General features: G+C 36.7%; 1 protein-coding gene across 4 annotated transcripts in view; it reads right to left on the bottom strand.

Annotated features, from left to right (window-relative positions):
• SOX6 (SRY-box 6) overlaps positions 1-23,874 on the bottom strand; it is a 358,392-nt gene that overhangs the window by 53,316 nt on the left and 281,202 nt on the right. For 2 of the 4 annotated variants that reach the window (XM_023522157.1, XM_023522158.1), the window contains exons 11-12: positions 21,945-22,170; positions 18,858-19,045 (exon numbers count right to left, since the gene is read on the bottom strand). In XM_023522157.1, coding sequence (XP_023377925.1) covers positions 18,858-19,045; positions 21,945-22,170 — 414 coding nt within the window. The remainder of the gene's footprint in view (positions 1-18,857; positions 19,046-21,944; positions 22,171-23,874) is intronic. The other 2 variants (XM_023522160.1, XM_023522159.1) reach the window with 1 other exon arrangement.

Raw genomic sequence — 23,874 nt, 5'->3', positions numbered from 1 at the left:
GACAATATTTTATTAGAAACTTATGTTTTGCATATTTTTGAAGATTTAGTTAATTTCCTGACTTTTTTTTTTTTTTGTATATAAATGCTTATTTGAGATTAAAAGAGGCTAACACATTTGCAAAAGACTACACATCTTCTTTGAAGATTATATAAGCATATGCATAGACCCGCAAAGCTTTCAGGGCAGTTCGTACCGTATGTAGTCAATATTTTCCCTTTTTCTCTGAACATGAAGCTCAGGAATAGATGCATTACTCTTGCACCCAGTTTTATGTTCTACTCTATTAAATTCATGACCCTTTTGTTAGGCTCTGAGGGAAACCAAACTGGTTAGGAAGGATGACAACAGAACAATGATGGGTACATCATTATGTCATGTTATTTCCTCTTGTTCTCACATCACCGCTGCATTCCTCTGATTATTGCAGCCTCAAAAAATGTGCTGATCACTGTGTGTGTTAGGCGACACTGCCAGCCCCGAGAAGCTAATATCCCAGATAGAGTACATTATGCATGTGATGTAAATGAGATATGTGTTTGCCATGTACCGGCTGTTTGTCATCAGAGAGCCGGCAAACAGGCGGATGGGTGCGAGTGCTTTTATTCCCTTCCACTGTGTCCACGAATGGAAAAAAATTTTTTGTCACGGCTGACCTTAATTGGCACAAATTTGAAATATTTCCATCTAAAGTATATTTGAGGTAGAGCTTTTTATTCGTTGTCATTCGTTAGAAAAAATAAAAAGTTTGTCATCTCCACCTTCAGAAATCAGATATCGAAATGCAGTTAATTATAGGTCATAATATGAGGGCAATGACTGCACCAGCTTTATTTCTCGAAAACTCAGAAATCAGTCTTCAGTTTTTTGTTTCAGCACCAATTTAAATATCAAGATAATAACAGCATTGGAGCTGAATTTACGATTTATTTATCAAATTAGAACTTGGTCTTATAATTTCAAATTTGGGAATTAAATAATAAGATATTAAAATTTGGAACCTGATTTCCTGGTCTAAAAGCAAGGGTTCTGATGAAACTAAACAGTCATTCCTGAAGAATGAGGGATGATGTTTAGACTACAGTTAAAATTTTCTAAACGAAATAAAAGTGATAACTCCAAGGGTTCTTTTACTGGACCATCAATAAACAAACACGTATTTATTCCTAATGCTGGAGCAGTTGCTCTCCTTGTCCCTCTCCATCACCTGCCTACACAAAGACAACCCTAGAAAATTAACCAGAGCAGGACACGAGGCAGAGAGATTATCTACTCGATCCCAGAGATTGTCTAATGAACATTAACTACAGTGGATTTGCACAGTCTCAAGGAAGAAAAGGTATTCATAGAACAAATAACTTTCCATGTGAACATTATATTTCCATGTGAACACTGAATTTTTAATGGTACTTTCAGACCAATTAATGACAAGAAAAGATTACAAGTATAACAATATACAAGGTACAAAAGTTTTAAGATTATAGCTCTTATTTAACTCTACTGCATATATTTGAAACAAAAGAGAGCATAACCTAAAACAAAACTAAATCTTCTTTTCACTGATTAAATTAAATTCACATCTAAATTTATGAGTAAGATTTTAGTTTTCCATAGCTGAAATGACCAAAAGAACAGCAAAAGAAAAAAAAAATGCTAATAGGGCTGGCCAGCCTTCTCGCCTACATCTGGACTAGCATATTAAAATTTGTAATTTATATTCAAGTTGTGGATTGTTTTCTTTTTGGTAATATGATATGAAGGGCAGGGTTATTAGATCACTTAGGCCAAATAAACATACAAGTTTTAATATAATTATAATCTATTTAAGTACTGTTTGGTTTAAAATATTAGTTTTCCCTTGAAGACCAGCTAATATAGTTACAGTACTCACCCTTTGTACATTAAGTTGTTTTAAAATTCATTGTCCATTGTTCTAAACAATCACATACATTTCCTTCTGGATAAATCGATTTGACTACATGACTCAAACTATACTTTGGTATAGTTTCACTTGAAGATAAATCAGTATCTTCAAATATCACCTGTAGATCATTTTTATCTCAAGTTACCTTTTAAAAATGATATGATTATAGAAATTATTCTGGAAAGCTAGTTCATACAAAGCCAGGTGAAATTCATTAACTCACACAGCGTTGTGATCTCACTGTATTGTGCTGATCAGTAAATCTATCTACATTTAGCTGATTCTTAGTCCTCAGCCAATTCTTTGAGGAAAAAAAAATAAATGTTTCCTATACACTCCAGAGATCTTTGGTACAACAGACCTGATTTACTTCAAATAGACTTCACTTCCTTTCCACATCCTCTCCTTCCCACCACCACCCACAAAGTTGATAAACAAAAAATTGTTTTATTTATGGAAAAAAAGTGATGACATGCTACTTATTTATGTTATCAGCCTAAGGCAGCTTTGAGCTCTCCCCAATCCAATGAAACAGGAGGCAGGAGAGAAACAGCATAAAACTTTCCCTCCCAGCAGAAATCACTGACTCCGTTACCCTGCTTTTCACACAATAAAAATGGCCTATACTTAGTCTCGCTAACCACCAGCATCTTAAAAACTGTGAAGTCCTTCTACACACTTATGTCATTTGAAAGACATAATCATCATAATTTTACAGAATATACTGAGGCTCAGTAAGAGTAGAGACTTTCCCGAGATCACACAGATAGTAAGAGTCAGAGATAGACCTAGAAGACAGGTTTCCAGATTTGAAACCCAAGCTGAATTCCTTCTACTCTTGCACAGCTTAACTTAATGAGTCTTTTTTTTAAATTTTATTTATTTAAATTAGTTTCAGGTATACAGTACATTGGTTAGACATCTATGAAGTTCATAAAACGACCTCCCCAATTGCTCCCTCCCTCCCTTGGCCCTCCACCTAGCCATCATATTAATGCTGACTGCATTCCCTCTGCCCTGCTCACCATCCCCGTGACCACCTATCAGCTACTAATTTGTACTTCTTTAACCCTTCACCCCATTCTCCTAGCCTTGACTCAGTTTTAGGTACAGGTCATGAAATCAGGAAGATTAGGAACCAAGCTGGTTTCCAAAGCCTTGTAAGTCAGTATTTTTTATAAATTTAACTTCTGAAGGTAGCTGTTCAGGTCTAAGACCTGAACTTTACTGCATTGCCATTTAAATAAATAAAGCAGCGTTAGATTTTGAATAAATTTGGACTGGTTGTCTCTCTGACCCCCCAGGCTATGCACAAGATTGCAGTGAGAATGGAAGATGAGAAGTCAAAGAGGAGGGAAGGAAGAAAAGAAAAAGAGAGAAGAGGACGGGTAGGGGAGAAGATGGGAGAGTGATGGGGAGCAGGGTAAGGAGGAGGTTAGGAAGAGAGAAAGGAAAAGAGAGAAATATACTCTCATACATAAGGATGCAGAGAGAGAGAGAAGTACAGACTGCCAAAAACTGAGCAACCACCTCCAGAACAGAAGACACGAGAAAGTGGCATGAGGCAGAGTAAAAGAATGGCTAAAAGAGAATTCAAAATTCTTTTAACTAAGGTCTAATAAGAAGCAACTCTCCTATAATGTGAATTTCTTCTGTCTGAGGAAGGCCAGATACACACTCAAGCATAGGCAGACGCAGAAGAAAATAAATTTTTATCCCCATAAGAGTAACTGCTTTTTCTAATGTCTGGTCTCTAGCCACAGGCAAGCAATCAACGAATAATGACTAAGCATTTTAGGCTCAGTGTTAAGAGTAAGATATGGGCTCTTCCTTCAAGTTCCCAATAATAATAACCTAAGTGTGTGGCGCAGTGGAAAATATAGAATTTACATAGAGAAGAGCTGGTATTTGAACCTAGAGTTACCTCCATGATTCTTGGTGTTTTTGTTTTTTAATCTGTAATGAAGGATAATAATAGATAACAATAATCTCTCTCATAATATTTTTATAAAATCAAATGAGAGTTTTATATAAAAGTATTTATCATCCACAAATGCCTATCAATTAAGGTGAATTATTTCCAATTTTAATTTGGGTTTATAATCCTATACCACCCTGAGGTTACTCCCACTGAGATGAGAATCACTGAGCAGTTGCTTCTATAGTTTCTATTTAACAAGCAGGATGACTGTCTGCAAGCTTATTTATATGGAGAAATACACTCAATTTATCCCAGCCACCACTACCATTCTTTTCTCTCTCTCTCTCTCTCTCTCTCTCTCTCTCTCTCTCTCTCTCACACACACACACACACACACACACACACACACACACACACACACACACAGAACTTTGGGCTAAATTTGCTAGCCAGGCATTCAAGGCTTCCATCATCTGAACTCTGCCCCTTCTATAACCCAGAGCCTACCCCTCTCCTGAATGAACCGTCATCCAGCCATTATTCCCTATATGAGGTAACCCATGCACCATCTAGGCTTATGCTAGGACCTTGCCTGCTTAGTCTTCTCTGCATACTTATCCTGCCTGTCCTTTCTTTGAGGCATTTTAAGTCTTTCCTGCTCCACAGAACCCCACTTTCCACTTCAGTCATTGATTTTCATGAGTTTAATTACCCTTGCAACTCCCTTCACTCATTTGGCACTTGGACCCCACATTGTCAGGTTCCCTTTTATGTATCTGTCCTATCTCGCAAATCAGACTATAAACATAGTCTTGAGGGCAGAAAGGGACTGGTCAATATTTCTCTGAATCTCAAGCATCTACCCCACGCTTCATGCATCAGATGATGAGCACATCTACCTAATGTCCTGTTATATCACATGGTCGCAGACAACAAGGGAGCCAGAAGAACATTTGTTTGCATCTACCTTACTATATGTATATTATCGTATTTAATTTTTCCACAATCTTATACAGTATATTCATTATATCTACCTTCTAAGTGCATAACCAAAGGCACAGAAAACTAACAGGCCCCAGGTGACACAGCCAGTAATGGTGTTAAAGTGAGACGATCACCAATTAGTTTGTAAAGCTGAGTTTTGGACTTAGATGTAACTGATTTAAAAGTGTCCTATATGAAAGAAAATCATCAGTGTCTTGCCTAAACCTGGGGGGATCATTTTACAACAATCACAGTCATAGTCTAGAATAAGAAAAACTGAATTTATTATTGCTTCTCTAGTAGGAATGCTACTAAAGTTAGACAACTCATAGTTCTTGATAACCTGACATGATTTTTAACATAAGAGTTCACTACAATGTTTCTTTAGAGAAGATGTTTGCCTTCTTGTCTTCATTTTACAGATGGGAAACTTGAAATTAATTTTAATATTAACATCTGCAGTATTAACGTAGGCAAGACAATCACAAACTTACTGTTTCTCTTTTAATAAAATTTACGTTGACTCTCGATACAAGAAGAAAACAATTTTAGAGTGATCTTCTTCATTGAAAACGATGGGGAACTCACAGCCTAGAAAGTTTAGGGAACTAAAGCTACTGAGCAGTATATTTTACAAGATGTCCTCTGTGTTATTTCAGAACCAATAACGTTGACATCATTTATAAAAATATATAAAGGGCAAATCAGGGTTGCACCAAAAATAAAAGCAAGCATTTCCATCCATAGTAGGAAGACAGCACTTTGGGAAATCCTAACCTTAGTTGCAAATGTCAAAGATAGCAAATTAGATCTTAGCTAAAAGTGAACTTCTTCCAGAGTGCTCCCAATGGCACATTTTTGATAACCAGATTTAAGACAATGCTAAGAAGGAAACAATGATGGAAAGAATGCATGAAGTACATCTATGTGCAGAGCTTTCATATACACTCTCCATACCTAGCCTTGTGACTACATGGTGAAAATGAAAATAATCAAGTGTATTAGTACCTAACTCCATGCAGAGAAGAGAGTACAATACATACGAAGATACTTACACAGACATACATATACACACTGTTATAGAGACCCATACATACCAAGATCAACATAGACATACTGACACAGAGATTCAGAGAACGATGTAGACATGGACCCACAGACACACTTACAGACATACGAATCCAGATAGACAGCCACACATTCAAATAGACACACACACACAAAGAGATACTGACAAATACACAGGCACACTCACAAATGCATACAGTCAGACAGACACACAGCTGACATCCACTCCCACAAATATAAATAGACTCATGGACAGACAGACAGACACACATATGTACACATGTACACAGGTAGCAAGTACACAAGTAGTCAGATTCAGAGATAGAGAGTTATGCACAGGGAGAAAAGATTCACACAGACGGACACACATAAAAACTCACACAGATTTATACCCATAATGAGAAAGACACACATAAGCACTCAGAGATGCACACACATAGATGCACACAAACACATACACACACATGTAGAATCATAGTTAATGATTCATGCACACAAACACATACACACACATGTAGAATCATAGTTAATGTGTGATGTATACTTGTATTCAGGGCTCACCAGACCACGTGGGCAGAGGTTAGCACTGGGGAGAAGAGTGAAGACTGCCTGCTATTGTGGAAAGAATGTGAGATTTGAAAATAGGGACTTTGAAGAGCCTCAACTTTGACACCACCTGTGTGAATGTAAGTAAACGATTTGAGCTCTTTGAACCTCATCTTCATCTGTAGAAGAAGAATAATAAAAATTATGACTCTAAGAATGGCTTTTGTGATTATGTATGATAATAAATTTTGAAAAATGTTTTTCAAACAATTAAAAAGACTGATATATTGGTGATTGTTATGTTCCTAAAACTGCAACTGGCAAAGAAAGCTCTTAGGAAGAATGAAAGTTATTATCCTCCACTGCTATAAAAGCTTAAGCAAATCTTAAAAAAAAAAAAAAAAATTCAGCTCTAAGAAACTAAACTTTCACATAAAATATAAGTACAGAAAATTCTGTTACTGGCATTAACTTAAATCAGCTAATATTCTATTGAGTGCCTACTGTGTGTCAGGCATGCTGGAAAAATGCAATGTTCCATTTAACCAAATATTCTGATTAGTCAAGTAATCACATATAATATCACACTTGGCATCACTAGTGACAAAGATTATAATACAATATAAGCAGCACTAAGACTGAATTTAGCACTTTGAGCCCATATGATGCTTCAAAGTCACCAAAATAAATATCTTAGGAGCAACTTATTATGATTCTGTAAGAATGGAAATCGACTGAGAGATTTTTATAGGGTCTCCAGACATTCAAGGAAAGAGAAGAAATTATCAGGGCCCTGACTCCCAGAGCAAAGGTCCCTGAGAAAAATTTTCAGGATGTACGGAAGCCAACATCTGTGGAATGGGATGCCAGAATTCCCAGAAAATCCACAGTTTTCAGGCAAAGCACCTTCCCCCTAGCTTAGGGAAATCCAGGTGGGTCCTGTTTCCCAAAGGCAAGCAGAGAGTAAAATACAGTGTGTTTTCAACTGTATGTTTCTTTGAGAAGTCTAAAAATAAAAATCTAGACAGACTGTTAGACTTAGGAGGAGGTACTCTGCCTCAAAGAACTTTCTGAAAATTTAGGACAGTAGTTTATAATCTACTCAGCCTCTCTAAGGCTGTATTTTAAACTGAATCCAACTTTGTTCAAGTTCTACTTGAATTTTTTAAAAATATAATTTGTCATTTTAATAATCTCATTCTTATCTTTAAAACTCTGTAATCAAATGACTTCAAACTTAATATTTTGTTTCAATTGAGAATCATAACTATATTTTTCTTTAATGTGCATTTTTTTTAAAAAGTGAAAAATTCCTGATAACATGTGTTTTAAATTTTCTATAACTCAGATATTTTTAAATTATATAGAATATTGAGTGGCCGTGTAGGTGGAACTGATTCAATTTGGAGGTTGAGAATTCTTCTGGAATATTTAATAAATTTTCTTATGTAGGGTGATACAACCTTAAGCCATTTGACACGAAATTTGTAACACATCCTTTCTCTGCATATCAGTTGTCTTTCCACTGAAAAAGTCTGCTTCTGCGACAATAGGACAGGTTCTAAGCTCAGGAAGGGTAGGATTGCAAAATAATCTAAGGCGGATTTAAATAAATTTCAAACGAAGCTTCCCCTACAGACATGCTCTTGGAAATCCTACATAAGAGAAAGGCATGGATTTTTTTTTTTAAAAGGCATAGTCCTAGAAACTTGCCTTATAGTTTCCTGATTAATTTCCCAACAACTGAGAAACTGTATTATTATTCACAGATGCAAACACTGAGGCTCAGAGAGGTCACAGAGCTAGTGAGTGATAGATAGAACCAGAATCTGAAGTCCAGGTCAGTCTGACTCCAAAACACACATTCTTTTCACTTTTACAAATTTCTCTAAAGTTCTCTCCTATTTCTTCTTAAAATATAGTTCAGATTAAATGTGTCCCATCTATAAACACCATTAATGGCTCACAATTATCTATAAAAATAAACCTGAACTAGCCACAGCGATAATCTATTACAAACTCCCTCTCTACTGATTATATGTCGGGCAGTGGACAAGGCCTGGTACATGGATTATTTTATTAAATAATCACTGCTTGTGCTTAGAAACTATGAATATGCTCATTTCTTAGAGAAACTTGGACAGTCTTGACTTCAAATCTTCTGCTCTTATCCACAACCTTAATCAAGGGAAGCTAGAAACAAAGAAAGGAAGGGGGAGACGAGGGGGCGGAGGGAGGATCTGAAGGAGGGGGAGGGAGGGAGAGGAAGAGAAGGAGGGAGAAAGTAGAAGGAAAGGAGAGTGGGGAGAGAGGGAGACAGAGAGACAAAAGGAGGGAGATACAGTGAGAGACACACAGAGAGAGGGAGACAGAGAGACAGTGAGAGAGACAGAGAGAACAGAGAAAGAGGAAGGAAGGGAGGAAATATTTATTATGAGGTATTAATTTAGTAAGTAGTAAAGCCAGGATTTAACCCTGGTTACTATTTCACTACATATATCCAATACTGTGCTTTGTATATAGTAAGAACTTAGTTAAAATGTAAGGGGATTGAAAAAAATGTGTGTTCATGGGATAAAAGAAAAATGCACTGTCAGTCACAATACTCTAAGACAAAGAAAGCTAGGTAAAAATAGATGGGTCTAAAAGATAAATGAGAAGGTCTGTTAAGAAAATCCCTGCAAAATTATCATAGTTCTCTAACTAAATATTATAGAAACATTCTGGAGTATGTCTCAAGCTTTTATGAGGACCCGTAGGAGAAAACACATGTTTCTCCTGAGAAACTGTTCTACTCATACAGCAGAAATACTTGTGACACACTTCCTTTTGCTTGGTTACCAGGAAGCTCACAATCATCTCTAGCAATCATGTAAATATGTATGACAAAATTTTTTATGCACTTATCTTATCCCAGCTTTAATTGATTTACCTTATTTTCCTACTTTTAATTTTCTTTCCCACTATTTCCTCTCTATTCAGTTTTTATCTTGTTTTAGTATATGTATCACTGCAAATCACCCCAAACTGTTCATGTATGAAGGTAAGGTATAAATTTAAGCAATATAATTTAATTAACGGTTTTCTCCTTAATTCAAATAGAACAAAATCAATAATCATTTCTAAATGTTTACACTGATCACTGAAGGCTGTTCTTAAGTTAAGGCGAAGGCAATTAAAACCCACACTGCATGTGTATGCACCGTATGCTCTAGAAGAACATGTATGCAAAGAGTCCCCCGCTGGCAATCTCAAAGGCCTTTTCGGAGGGTCCGCTAGACCAAAAATATTTTCATAATAATACTAACACATTATTTGTCTTTTTCATTCCTCTTCTTTTACAAACTACATGGCCTTGTGATACAGCAAAAGATTGAATGCAGATGCAGATAATGAGAATCAAGCTGTCTTCTACTTAGTCAGACATCGAAGAGATTTAGAAAAACATATAACAAAGCTATTCTTCTTACTAGTTTTTTTATTTTAAAGACTATACTTAATATTCAAAACTTTTATTTATATTAACATGTAATGGGTTTATTATTGTTATTTTCATATAACTACATAAATATTTTTAATTCTTCAGATTCATTATCTCATATGATAAATACCGATAGATGTATCCCATATAAATAAAATCTCGTTGGGGTTTTTAATAATTTTTAAGAGTGTAAAGGGGCCCAGAGTTGTGAACAGCTGATCTAGAAAGATTAAGAGATCAGATCTGGAAAAATTAAGGGTTAGAAAGTACCTGCCATAGTGGGAGGTTAGGTCTATAAAGTCCTTATTATTAGTAAATTTGTTTCATATACACCCAAACCAACAACTCTTTATGCAAAGTTATTAACTGTGATGTATTAAATTTTAACCTTCCTACTGGGAAATCCATTCGCTGGGCATGGCATTTTGATATAAGTCACTTGTAAACAAAACTAAAACTCTATATTTGCTCTATCCCCACCCCTATTCCTAGGAAGTATCTTGAACCTGGTAAACTTATATAAATTCTCACCATTCTTTCCATTTAACGTGCAGAGAAGAAAGGAACCAAACAAGTTTGTTGTTGATTTTTATGAATTAGATCTTAAACTTGTAGCTAGGCAACCAATCAAGTAGTCCTGACAACAGAAATAAAAGGAACTTAATGATTATATTCAGCCAGGAGCCTATACACAGCACTGCACAGTTGCCCAATGTTATTGGTTCAAATGTAAAATCTAAAATTAATATAACTTACACTTTTTAATAATTTTATAGCATTTTGATCTGTGTATCCTGTTTTAGAAAAACACTATCACAAGTATAAATATAGCTATCTCTTTCAAAGAAATATGCATGAAGCATATATAGTTCAGTAGACCTCTTTAGCTCATGATTTTAGCCTTCACTTCATTAAAATTGATGTTTGAAACTCAGATGTAGGTCTTCTTTTAGATTTTAAGTAAAATCGCCCTGTCTATCTCGCAGAGATGTAGAGAACAAATGAGATGTCAGAGGAAATGCTGGAATACAGTGATCTAGACCTGGTCTTAGTTTCCTAAACTGCAAAACAAGGGTAGTATTATATCCCTGAATTTGGAAAGGTTCAAGAGAGACAATATATGTGATAACAATTTTGAAACACAGAAGCACTATAAAAATATTTCTTGTCATGATGTGAGAAGTACTACATAAATGTTCTTTAAAAACCAACAACTGTTCTGCTTTGCAAATGAGGATGTTAAAATTAGATTTTTTTTTTTTTTTGGCATACTGTAAAATGTCTAATATGTCCACATCCCTCTCAGGACAAGTTGTTGTTATCTTGGGAACAGGTTGACATAGAAAAAAAGCACTGCAGTTGAACACGTTAGTCAAATGCTCACAAAAAACAACCATCCTGATTAATCGGCACTAGGTGCTCCTTTAGAAACAACGAAAGCTCACTAGTCATTTCAAACACACTTCACTAAATAATTTTTTCACAATCTCCTTTCATTTATTGTATGGCTACATTGATCATCTGTTTGAACTTATCCTGTCATGCAACAATGAATATCTGAATCAATTGTATAAATAACAAGGAGCTGTGCCAATTGACATCGTGAAATAGAAGATGTCCAGAATGTTTTCCGTTTCTAGTAAAAGGGGGCAGTATTACATCAGTGTAATACTGATATACTATTCTGATATTTTTGCAAAGTATGGTGAGGAGCAAGAATCTACACTTGCAGAAAAGGAACAACTGTTTTTTTGAATAAATAGAAATAAGCTTACAATGTGCTCCAGTGAGTAGATTATTATTTTCCTAGTTACTTGACTGAAAAAGTATCATTTTGGCATGAAAAATGCATATAGTTATCAAAAATCAGGTTAAGTATTTTCAAAAATCATGGATTGAAATTCCAATTTTCTGGAAATACATTGAAGACTATATTAAATTAATAGGAACAACAGCTCCCTAGCACACTAATATAATCAAATTTGAACATTATCATGTAGGCTGTGGCCCGATCCTAGCAGTAGCTAGTATACACAGGTCATTCAAAGAATGAAAAAGAAAAATGCATACCTTCAGTTTGTAATAAGGTGCCTATTAGCTTCTTACTAACCTTCTATTCTATCCTAAGACATTTTGGCCCCAAGAAGCAATAGATTAATCCATTTATCATTGGACAGAATCAAAGAGTGAAAATTTAACAAAATTAACAACAGATTTGACAACCTGTCTAAGGTCTTAAAGAGAAAAAGGTCCTAATATTAATGGAGCATCTCCTATGCCAAATAAGTGCTCTACATATGTTTTTCCTCAAAGCAATCCTTCAAGGAAAGGATAATTATCTCTATTTTATAGATATGTTCATTGAAACTCACAGAGGTTAAGTAACTTACTTAAATAACAGCAAACAGCACAGGCTACTTCCAAGGTTAACCCTAGAAACTGAGACCCAGGATTAATCAACTCCAAAACCCATGCCATGAGGCCTCTAATTCCATTACTCCTCCAGGTCTAGCCATTACTTCTATCTTTTCATCTATATTAGCATCATTCAATCTTCTGTTTCCTGACTGGTTTCTTTCCAGAGCCAGAACCAATGGACGTCATGCCAAGGAACAATGACCTACCCAGACAGGTGAGAATCATACAGGAAACAGGGGGCTCAATGTTTTTCTGCTTCATAGTTCTTATTTTTACTCTCTCTTATTCCATCACAGGGTTGAAATTGCCAATGTAAAAAGTACTTTGGTATGTAATAGGCTTAAATACCTCATAGAAAATGAATTAATCTGGTACTATTCTATAAGCAGAAATACTACTAAGAATTAGGAAAGCTGAGATTTAGTTCCTGTTCTGTCATGAACCCACCATGTAACCATGATCGTCATTTTCTTTCTGTAGGTCTCAGTTTTTCCCATCTGTGAATTGAAGTAATTAGACCAGAACAATTATAATGTTCCCCCCCCCGCCCCCACCAACCCCCAATTCTTTTGCTCTACAATTTAATCCCACGAATATACTTCAGAGGCAGGCAGATGTAATAATAGTGTCCACGGTAGCTCACTTTACCACCCAATGAGGTCAAGCATTTTTCTTAAGAGATTCTCCTAAGATAAGGGTGATGGCAGTTCAGGCTATATGTATATGAATGTGTAACCTGCCTATTTATGGGCAATTCTGATCAGAAGGTGATCTACTGGCTCCTCAAGATGATTAAGATGAGCAAAATAACTGGATTCCCAAGTTACATAATATCCATGCAGGAACATGCTGTAATCCATCACCATGTCAGCATTCAACTACCAAGAAGGTCAGAAAAGTTACAGAACATACTTTAAGACTCAGAAAGCCTACTCTGCTTTGCCTCTCTTCTAGCTTAGCTCTAAGGACACTTAGAAGCATCCTATTTTAAATTCTCTGTATATTGTCATGACTAAAATTATATCATGGAGATGTCAAAACAACTAAATTTGGTAAGCTATTAGCCTACAATATCACCGAACTATACTGGTACTACGGGTTGGAGATGGTTGGTGTTTTTGGTGTGGAAAGTTAAAACCCAGGGCAGTAACTTAGACTTCTGCTGGCAGGACACTCACAATCTATGCACAGAAGCTATGTTGACATGATGGAGCATAACAGCCCCCAAGGCGCCGTTACAGTCTATTGTCCCTACAATCTATATATTTAACAGACCCTAACTATCCTGTGATGCAGCCGACCAAAACAACTCCATTGGTGCTGTTCTGGCTGATGAGGTTAACAATGTTTCATTTTAAAGCACCAAAATAGGGATTACCCAATAAAGTGAAACACATGTAAACAAGTATTCATATGGATGTATATGAGATTCCATATGTGTTAACAAAGACATAAGCACCTCACACCTATGTAGTGTTTGCCTACATTTATGATATATATAAAGCATGTCTTATATACATCTAGGGCTACTAAATATCACATAAACACTCTACAGTGGACATTGTGATGCATTGCCCAGATCCCCCTTCAGAACTGAAAGATTTATTCCCTCGGCTGCAGGGGAGGTTGTCAGTAGTTCACCCTCAGCTGCTGGCATTGCCTCGGCTAAAGAGATTAACCTCATCCAAGGTCAGGTCCCCTTCCCAGTGCAGTTCTCATCCAAAAACTGGTTGACACATGTGTACAAAAGCTTACCCCTCCACCCAACTAAGACCTCAGACAGGTTGTCAATTCTGGGACAATTCTGAATGACTACGAGGCCTCGAAGCTTCATGTGGGGTTGGCTGAGGTCTTGTCCAATCCTGCTCCCGTCCTGTCCCTTCCCTTCCACAGCAGCAATCAGAAAGAGCCCTCCCTAGTAAATCTGCTTGTTAATCTCCATCTCATCGTCTGCTTCTCAGGAAACCCAAATCTGTGGCATAAGTCTTTGTAAAGAATGTTCCGAAAAAGAAAGTGACCAGGTAAGCTTAATAAATTATAAGGTTTTATGACAGCAACACTGTGAAAAATTCTCTAAAACTATATTATAGGTTATAAGAACAAATTCATAAATCTGATTTATGGATCCTTATATTTAAAAAAAACTGAGATAATTCCAAAGTAGACAGTTTTTGAAGACAATTAAACTGAATTTGTCATAAATCCATTTCATCAATCTTACCGCACATTATATATTTACCCTCTTTGACCTCAAGAAAAATCTGATCCTCAGAAGAGAAACTAGTGTACTATGGAACCTCATAAAATTAAGATGGATATTTTGATTATAAGAGAGCCAAAGCTACCATCACAGGAGTCCTTTAATATTGTTCTTGATTTACTCTTCTGGCTGCAACTAATAAATATTGACTCTAGAAACAACAAAGCCTGCAAAACCACAAAATATATGTTTAAAACAGTGACAGTATTTGGAAGGGAGATCATGTTAAGGAGAGCTTATGAACACAATATCCCTGAATATAACGGATTTTTCCAGTGCTCCAAATTCAGCTTCACTAAAATCATCTACTGAGACAACAAACAACACTCCCTTTTACTAGGAAACCAAGGTTTTTCTGGTTCTGTAGAAGCCGCTTTGCCGCTTATCGTTAGAAGCTCAGTTATATTCAGTTATATTTAGGTTGTTTACATTTATTATCATTATTTTCAGTCTTAACCTAATCTCTCGCCTATATGTATCTCTTGTATTATAATGCAAAAAAAAAGGCATTATTATTTCAGAACCTCAGACTTCTTCTCTCCAAATGAATTAAGTAAAATCAATGAGAAATACTTAAAACTAACTGTAGTATTTGAAGTTAATGGCATCTTAAGTTTGAACTTCAACTCCAACCAATAATACAAATTCAATAATCTAGAGTCACACTGATAGACAGATTCACTGCTGGAAGCAAGGTGTGTCCAGTACCAATTTACTATTAGGTTTAGTGCACACAGATTAGGATGCTGCTATTCTAAGCCTGCTTAATATGACAAAGGGGCTTTACTGAAAGAGTTGCTGCAACAATATTGAATGTATTTCTCATTTCTCCCCAAAACTAAATGGCATATATACACATTCTATTTTAAATGTTCTCCATGTTAATATTCTAAAAAAAAATTTCTAGATGTATTTTTCAAAGAAATATTTCATTCATAACATTCATCAAAGGCTAATAATTTTTCATAATTTAACAATAAGTACGGCTATTTTAATGAAATTGTTTTTGTGTGTGTGTAGAATGAAGTTTCTGAAGTGGATTCATTCTAAATATATTTTATTTAGCCCAGTGGTTTTCAACTAGGGGTAATTTTGTCCTCCCTCCCTCAATAGAGGACATTTGGCAATGCCTGGAGACATTTTTGGTGGTCACAAAAGGAGGGAGTGCTATGGGGATCTAATAAGTAGAGGCCAGATTAGTGCCCCCATAGCAAAGAATTATAGTGTCAACAATGTCAATAATACTAAGGCTGAGAAACCGTGATCTAACTTAATAAATCTGAAGTTTCCATAGCTTTGTGGATCAACTCTTCAAACAGTTGGAAAGGAGTTTAACTAAATGAGTTGGCCAATACGCCAACATCTGAAAAATTTAGTTTCCTTCTGCTGTCCCTCCCACTATTGTATGAGGATGTCATATCTGTGACAAAATAGTATATTTGTTCCATATATTCAAAGGTCACCAATGATTCCGTTTAAGGTATGGCACACAAAAGAAAGTTCCTACTCTGTACCAGGAGCTGCACTAGGTATAGTCATATAATCTTATTACATTGTAACCCAGATTACTACCTTCATATTATAGATGAAGAAACTGAGATTCAGAGAGGTTAATTTACTTGCCAAATATCACACAGCTGGTAAGTGACAACCCAGTGACTACTATTCCAAGTGAGAATATTATATTTTTAAACTCATTGATACTTTCTCATATATGCAAAGGAAATTTCTGAATCACTAAGGGTTCTTACTACTTGAGAAAATTTCTGAATCATTAATGGTAGTTAATGGGGTGAGGAGGGTAATTAGCTTTTCACCTTGTATCTTTCTGTATTATTAGAATTTTCAGTAAACATACATTACTTTCACTTGAAAACTAATAAATAAAAAAAGACTCAAATCACTGACATCTTTCTCAAATTAATTTTAGGATTAATCGTTAACAAAACCGTAAAGTGGGAGAGGATCCTTGGCACACGTATTCTCTTGTAATAATCCAATTTCCCATTCAGTAACTCCATGCCAAAACTCGCTTTCCTACCCAGATCCCAAAAAAGGATCTTATAAAGTTATTTACTTTAAGATTAAATATGCTATTATTCTCTGGTGTTCCCACTAAGCAGAAGACAGCATTGTAGGTCAAAAGAATGACTTTGTGTTTATCTTTAATATCAGAGTAGTAGAAGAGCTTTAGGGGCAAGGCTTTTCTTCTCTGTTGTCCTGAACTCTCACTCTCTATGTGGCATTCTATTCAGGCAGTTCTTAAAGAAGGGCCTTGCGAACCCACTGCCAAGGATGGAGCACTTAATGGAGGAACGAGTCACTTAATTGATTGAACAGATCCAGTGATTGGCATGTGCATGACAAGTCCCACGTATATAAAAGTTTACAGTTTAACAGGCACCAAAAGACCCACCATTCCCCTAGACGGTCTCTCTCCCACCTGGATCTGAACCTCCTGCCAAAAGGATTAATAAGGCAGGGGTTCCAATAGTGATCAATTTTAAATATTATGTATGTTAATATTTCTCTATTAATCTGACATAATATTTTATACATATAAATGTTAACATCAGTATTAATGATGTTAATTATTTGTTAAGCTTTAGGAAGTCAACACTTCCAGAGGCAAGCTTCTTAATCTGAGTGAAGACTTTGAGATTCTTGTATCTGGGAGATCTGGGAGACAAGCTTCGAGAGTTTCATCATACTCCAATCCCTTCCAAACCCTTCTCAGCTCCCTATTCCCCAGTTGTCTCCTGGAGTGCCCGAAGAATATAGATCAATCAAAGATGAGAGGTTGATTCGACATGAGTAATGGCTCTATATCACACTACAACAGGTTGAATTGTGTTTCTCAAAAAATATACTGAAGTCCTAGCCCTCTGTACCTGAAATGTGACCATTTGAATATAGGGTCTTTACAGAGATAATCAAATTAAAATAAGGTCGCACTGGATTAGGATGAACCCTAAATCCAATGACTAACTCCTTTTAAGAAGAGGGAAATTTGGAGACACAGGGACACAATAGAACAGCCACATGAAGAAGGAGGCAGAAATTGGAATGATGCAGCAACAAGCCAAGGAATAGCAAGAATTCATCAAATAATCAGAATTTTTCACCCAATGTACTACAGAAGCCTCTCAACTTATCTCCCTATTTCCATCCTTAACCTCCTGTCGTGCACCATCATGAATGAGGCAGAATGATCCTGTTATATGTAAATCATATCATACCACTGCCCTGGATAAAACCCATCTCGGAATTCCCATCACTCAAGAGTGCAAAGCCTTTCCAGGGCCTGCAAGGTCTAACATGCTCCATCCTACCGCTTTCCCTTCCTTCACGCCGCCCTGGCCGCACGGGCCTCCTTGTCGCTGGCCTACATACACTCTGAGGGCCTCTGTGCTTATGGCTCCTACAGCCTGGCTGCCCTTCCCCCTGCTCCTCAAACGGCCTGCACCATGTCTTGATTCTTGTCTCTACTCAGCATCTCTTCCTCAGAGTCCTTAAACCAGCTCATCTGAAGGAACAACCCCTTCTCTCCCTATTCCCTGCACTTGGGGAATCTATCTATCTTTTGGCACTTGTTCACCTCCTAATATACTGACATTATCTTATGGATTTAATGTTTATTTTTTCATTGTCTGTGTTCCCTTATTAGAATGTCAGCTCTAAGAGAGCAGGGATTTTTATCTGATTTATTCACTGTTGTATTGCCGGTGCCTAAAACAGCATCTATTATAGAATAGGCACTTGATAAATAATCTGTTGAATCAAAAAATTCATAAATGCATTTTGTAAGCTGCTTTGTTTTACTTTTTTGCTCTGGCTGATAGGAAGCTTAGTAATAAATTCAATGCCTAGTCATAGTAATTATATTAGCCTTTATCATGGGCATATATGCTTCTTCCTTTTTTTACTATTCTGATATTTTCTTCTTATTCTAATAACTTCATATATTACTTTTATTATAAGATATTTCTAAGACTTTTGGAATGGGACAGAAAGACACCAAAAGGCAGGTAGGCTGAGTACCTGGTTGGGTGCCTGGGATGCAACCTACACTACACTAAGTGGGAAAGGGTATATTTGTTAATCAGTAGGAATGCTTGAGTGTGATACAAGACAGCTCTCAAGCTGGAAGCCCAAATCTCTGGCTGCAGGTTGATGCTTGAGCGCCCAGAAAGAGTCGGATGAGAATGAACGAATGAGTCCAGCAGGGCCAGTGGAGGAGGGAAGCAAGTTTTACCTTTTCATTCCTGCAGTTGTTCAGCCCCATATTATTCATGGAGGACAGTTTCCCATCAACACCATGTGGCTGTTGCTGCTGTTGCTCCCGCTGGATCTGTTCTCGCATCTTCCGAGCCTCCTGAATGGCTTTCATCACTGTATCCTGATCCCCAAACAGGGCAGGGGAGTTGAGACTGGACAGGATATCTGCATACACAGGATGCATTATTAAAAGCTTGTGAGGTGAGAATCTTAAAAATAATACTGCCACTCTCCAGTCCCCTATGGAATGTTGCATTCTCTGAACAAGGAAGGGGCACATTTACCATTAAGAAAATTGCAGTACTGTGCAAGGAGCACAGAAAGCCAGAGCAACCAAGCTGTGCTGAGACTTTTAGCTCTTGGAGGATACCCCAGCATGCCAATTTATCTGAGCTGTCAACCCACCTCACAGATGAAGGTTCCTAGATTCAAATTGTGAGTGTATCTACTTATCTGCTCTGGCTAAATCTAACAATCGGTGGGAGAGTAGCAGTGGGGAAGAAGGGGATGGGGAAGGGTACAGAGATATCAGGCTGCCCATTATATTTCGTGTGCTAATTCAGAAAAGCTATGAGTCTAGCAGAAAAATCTGTGAGTCTACATGTGTACTTTAGTGACATCTATATCTCTGTGTTCATATGTCCACTGCAGAGAGGGGAGGGGCTGTGTGAAGGAATACACCACACTCTCCATTCCCCAATCACTGGCTGGTTAATGAAGCATTCTACTCATCATGCTGCCTCAGTTATTTACCAAGAGAATGACAACCCATTCCCTGCCCCCAACCCGAACACCCACTGCTCTCAGCTTCCTGCCTTCGTGATAGCGAGGCTGTATGACTGGGAATAGTTTTCACATAAGTACAGAGCTTCAAATAAAGTAATGATAAATATTTACTTTCATTATATTCTATGCAACACAGTGGGGAAAAAATCAAAATTAAACTGACTAATTTTCCTCCGTATCTTGCATTTTACTATAGGTTAAACTTAATACTTTAGATAATCTTTTCCAATTCTAGACAAAAAGAAAGCCATTGCTTGCTGACTGATAGATTTCAGCTGCTGTGGTAAAGTTGAACATGATCCACTTGTTTGTATTGTGGTATGAGCATTTCATAGCATATGTGTGTGTGTGTGTGCACACACCTCACACAGACAAGACAGAGGAAACCAGACTATAGTCAAGCTCACACACATTTCCATGTGTGTGCAGTGCATGTGCATATGCATTTGAGTTTAGAAAATATTCCCAAGGTTATCTACGGAAAAAATTTTTAGTAAGTCACTGTTTAGAGTATAGAAAACTCACACCTTTTGCTCTGCAGCTTTTCTGATAAAAATTCTATCCAATATTGTCTGGACCAGAGGGCTATTACTTCGGCCTATTTCTAGGCCATGATCTAAGAAATACGCTCTGCTGACGTATAAACCCCATAAGAACAGAGCCTGTGACATAGTCATCCTTGTCCCTCATGATGCTCAGAATAGCAAGCAAATGCTTTCCAAACAAAACTCAGAAGCAGATTATAGGAGGCCCATTTCAAATCAAGTCTATTATTTACTTCTATTGGCTCTTGGTCATCTCATAACTTCCAACAATCCAGCAATTGCATTCACACTCTGGAAATGATCCACTTCTCTCTTCCACAGCGATACCACTGACTTGGGCTGAAAACCTCCTAGCCATGGAAAGAGGCATCCTGACTCAAATTAGAATAGGCTGCCATGTGGTTCCTAACATGCCAATTTCAATGAGGAAGATTCACTTAGGCTCTGCACAGTTCAGCAAATATCCCAACTGTGAGTTCCTCAAAACAGCACCATTATATGTGAGAGGACCTGGATTCTAGTCTTAGCTCTGCCGATTAATAGCTACATGCCTGTGGGTAAGTCATTTTACCTGTAAGAGCCACGATTTACTCTACAACGAGGGTAATATTACTACACTACCTAACTCATAAGATTACTGTGAAAAGTCAAATGAGATAAGATAGGCGAAATGTTTTTTAAACTGTAAATGGCTGCATTTACACATTATTTTATAATAATAAGCATTTCGGGCTCCAGGACTCAATAACGTGAGGAAGATAATATGGTGCAGAAATGCTGGTTCCAGTCCCTAATCTCTTTAAATCTCTGTGTCTTTAAAAATTAGGAGACTTAAAGACTATGGTAATAATAATGTTAAGACATTTGGCACTCTGCAACTGACGAATACTTTCACATTTATTATTTCGTTCTATATTATATGTAAATGTGTTGGTATTCATTCAGTCCAGTGTTTTTAAATTGCATGCTTTTTAGGTGCCAGATACCATGTTAGGCACTTTATATGCATTTTTTGTCTTTTAATTCTCATAACAATCTATGAGCTAGTTAATAATACTCTCTTTTCAGAGATTAGGAAACCGAATTCAAAAATATTAAATAACTTTCCCAGGGTCATACTGGTAGTAGGTGAAGGCTCTTAGTCAAAGTCTGTCTGATGCCAAAGGCCATATTTTTCCTCTATACTTCTCACACTGGGGTATGAATATTCCTAGAGATAACTGGCAATATATCAGAGAGTGTGAGAAGCCAGAGGATCATTATAACACGTCTTATATGATTCCAATTTTATTTCATATTGTGTCACTGAAACATGTCATTCATATTTGTTTTAATGCAAACTGATATAGGATTGGATGTAAAAGTCACACACATTTTAAAAAGAAAATATAAAATTTCAAAGGAATCTTGGAGTTTTGGCAGGCATCTTTGAGGTCAGGTCCTCGGAGGGTTCATAGTCACTCCTTCTGCTCAGAGTTACTTTAGCAGCAAAGCACTGACCAAACACAAAAATTCCTAAGTCTCTGATTTGCTGGATCTAACTCATCATCATCTAAAGAACCCATCCCATCAGGGTTTACATTATGGCCTTTCCCAAAAGTTCTAATCATCCAAGACACCAAATTGAGTTATGTTTCAGTGGAATAGATTTTACTTTATTATTTTTTTTCTTGGACTAAGAACACTTTGGAAATAAAGATCAGTCATGACTCAACAGGTTTGCTTTCTTTTACCTAATTCATAAGTCTCTTCCTGGTGTTGACCTTTCCATTTACCTAAAGAGGATCCCCTTCCCAGGCTTCCTCCAATAGGGCTGGGGATGCTGCTCTTGTTCGGCAGATTGACAGGGCTGGTTTTGCTGGCTGGGAAGAGGCTCGGGGTCGGAGAGGTTGGGGACTTGACAGGCTCAGCGGTCTTGGGTCGGGATGAGAGATTCAGCGGCTGTGCTGCTGCTTCATCCTACAAGAGGTTAACATAAATAATTATTTTTTAAAAAGACAAATGAAGCACATTATCACTTAGTAAGCCACAGTTATTTTACACCTCAGAGACAATGCCACATTCTCCTACGATAATAACAAAAGAAGCTAATTATCTACCTCCTTGAAGATTCATCAGAAGGAAACCTCATTAATTTCCCTGTGTTATGCTTCTATTTACATTAACTGTGTAGCTGGATCATTCTTTTTGCCAAATTAAAATCTGAATTAGCTCACATTACAGCTTAATTTCCTAATGTGTTTTCAGGGATCTAAATTAACCTAGGGCATTTACAAAGAATTATTTAAAATTTCTGCAGTTCTATCGTGCTTTTGTGTCATTCTCTCTAAAAAGTTCCTGGAACTATAAATAGGCTCCGCAGCTAATTTTTTAATATATATTTTAAATCAAACAATCGCAAGTACTTTAAAAATGGAAACACGGAAGGCCTTCTTCTGATCTCTTGGGCCTCTGCCCAGGGAACCGCATGCCACAGCATGGCTTCTATGTGGCTTTCTGGGTGTGGGCACTCTTCATGGTCTATATTCTGGTCTCTATTCATGTTTAAAATTAATTTTTGCAAAGAGCAAGCACACATTATAATTATGTTTTACATACCATGCTACATGCAATTTATTTTTCATGTCTAAAGTGATGTCTCTTTATATTCTTTGCTCCATATATTTACAGAATGTCTATTTTAAGATGCCTGCCCTATACTGAGCACTGTATTCAAATATCTGGCTTGTAACTCTAGTTTAACCAGGAGCTTGAAAGCTAAGCTTCTTGCCTTTATTTTGTCTCATTTATCCTGCCATGAAACACCCATAACATTTCCATCATTCTAGAAATTTAGTGTAATATGAGCATATTCATTTAAATGTTCAGTTTTAAGATTTGCATTATTGTGTTCTAAAATAAAATTGTCAGCAAATGTTAATTCCTGTTTTGCTCCTGAGAAGGCACAGAGAACTTGCTTTTAAAGTCACTGTTAAAAACACACAGTAGAGCTTGGAAACAGAACACTCTTCCCCTTGGCAAAACTGTGACCCCTATGGAGCTCAATTTCTTCCTCTGTAGAAAGAAAAGGACTGATTCTAGCTGATCTCTAAGGTCTCTTCCAGTACTGATGGTCATTGTTTAGGAGGAAACAAAAAAGGATGCCAGAAAATACTATCCAGAAACAATTAGAAAAAGAAAATAACATGCACAGAGGAGCCACTACATACGAAGCGTTATGCTAGACATTTTCACATATATTAGCTCATTTAACTATCAATAAATCTATGACGTTGGGTAACATTATTTTAAATTTACAAAGGAAGAAGAGGACAGGGTGATACAGTCACTGCCCAAAGCCATACATGAAGGGACAAAATTTGAATTCTAGTTTATTAGACTACAAATCCCAGACCCTTTTTCTACTATATTATCAGAGAAAATAAGTCATTTGATAATGTAGTGATGCCTTAGGTTTTTTGTTTTTGTTTTCTTTTGTTTTGGTCATGGTAGGAAATAGGTAATCAGGCTCATCTATGTGGCAATGTTCTTTTCTTTTTACCCAGACATGGTATAGGTTCGTAGGAAACACAGTTATGAATGTTAAAATTATCCAATATGCTTATTCAAGTTACTTCCTTTTGCTCTGATCTCAAAAAGTATTTAGACTAGTTAGTTCCTTTA

Source organism: Pteropus vampyrus, unplaced genomic scaffold, assembly GCF_000151845.1.
Source record: "Pteropus vampyrus isolate Shadow unplaced genomic scaffold, Pvam_2.0 Scaffold334, whole genome shotgun sequence".
In the NCBI taxonomy this organism is placed as follows: Eukaryota; Metazoa; Chordata; class Mammalia; order Chiroptera; family Pteropodidae; genus Pteropus; species Pteropus vampyrus.
This window is presented reverse-complemented; position numbering and strand designations above follow the sequence as displayed.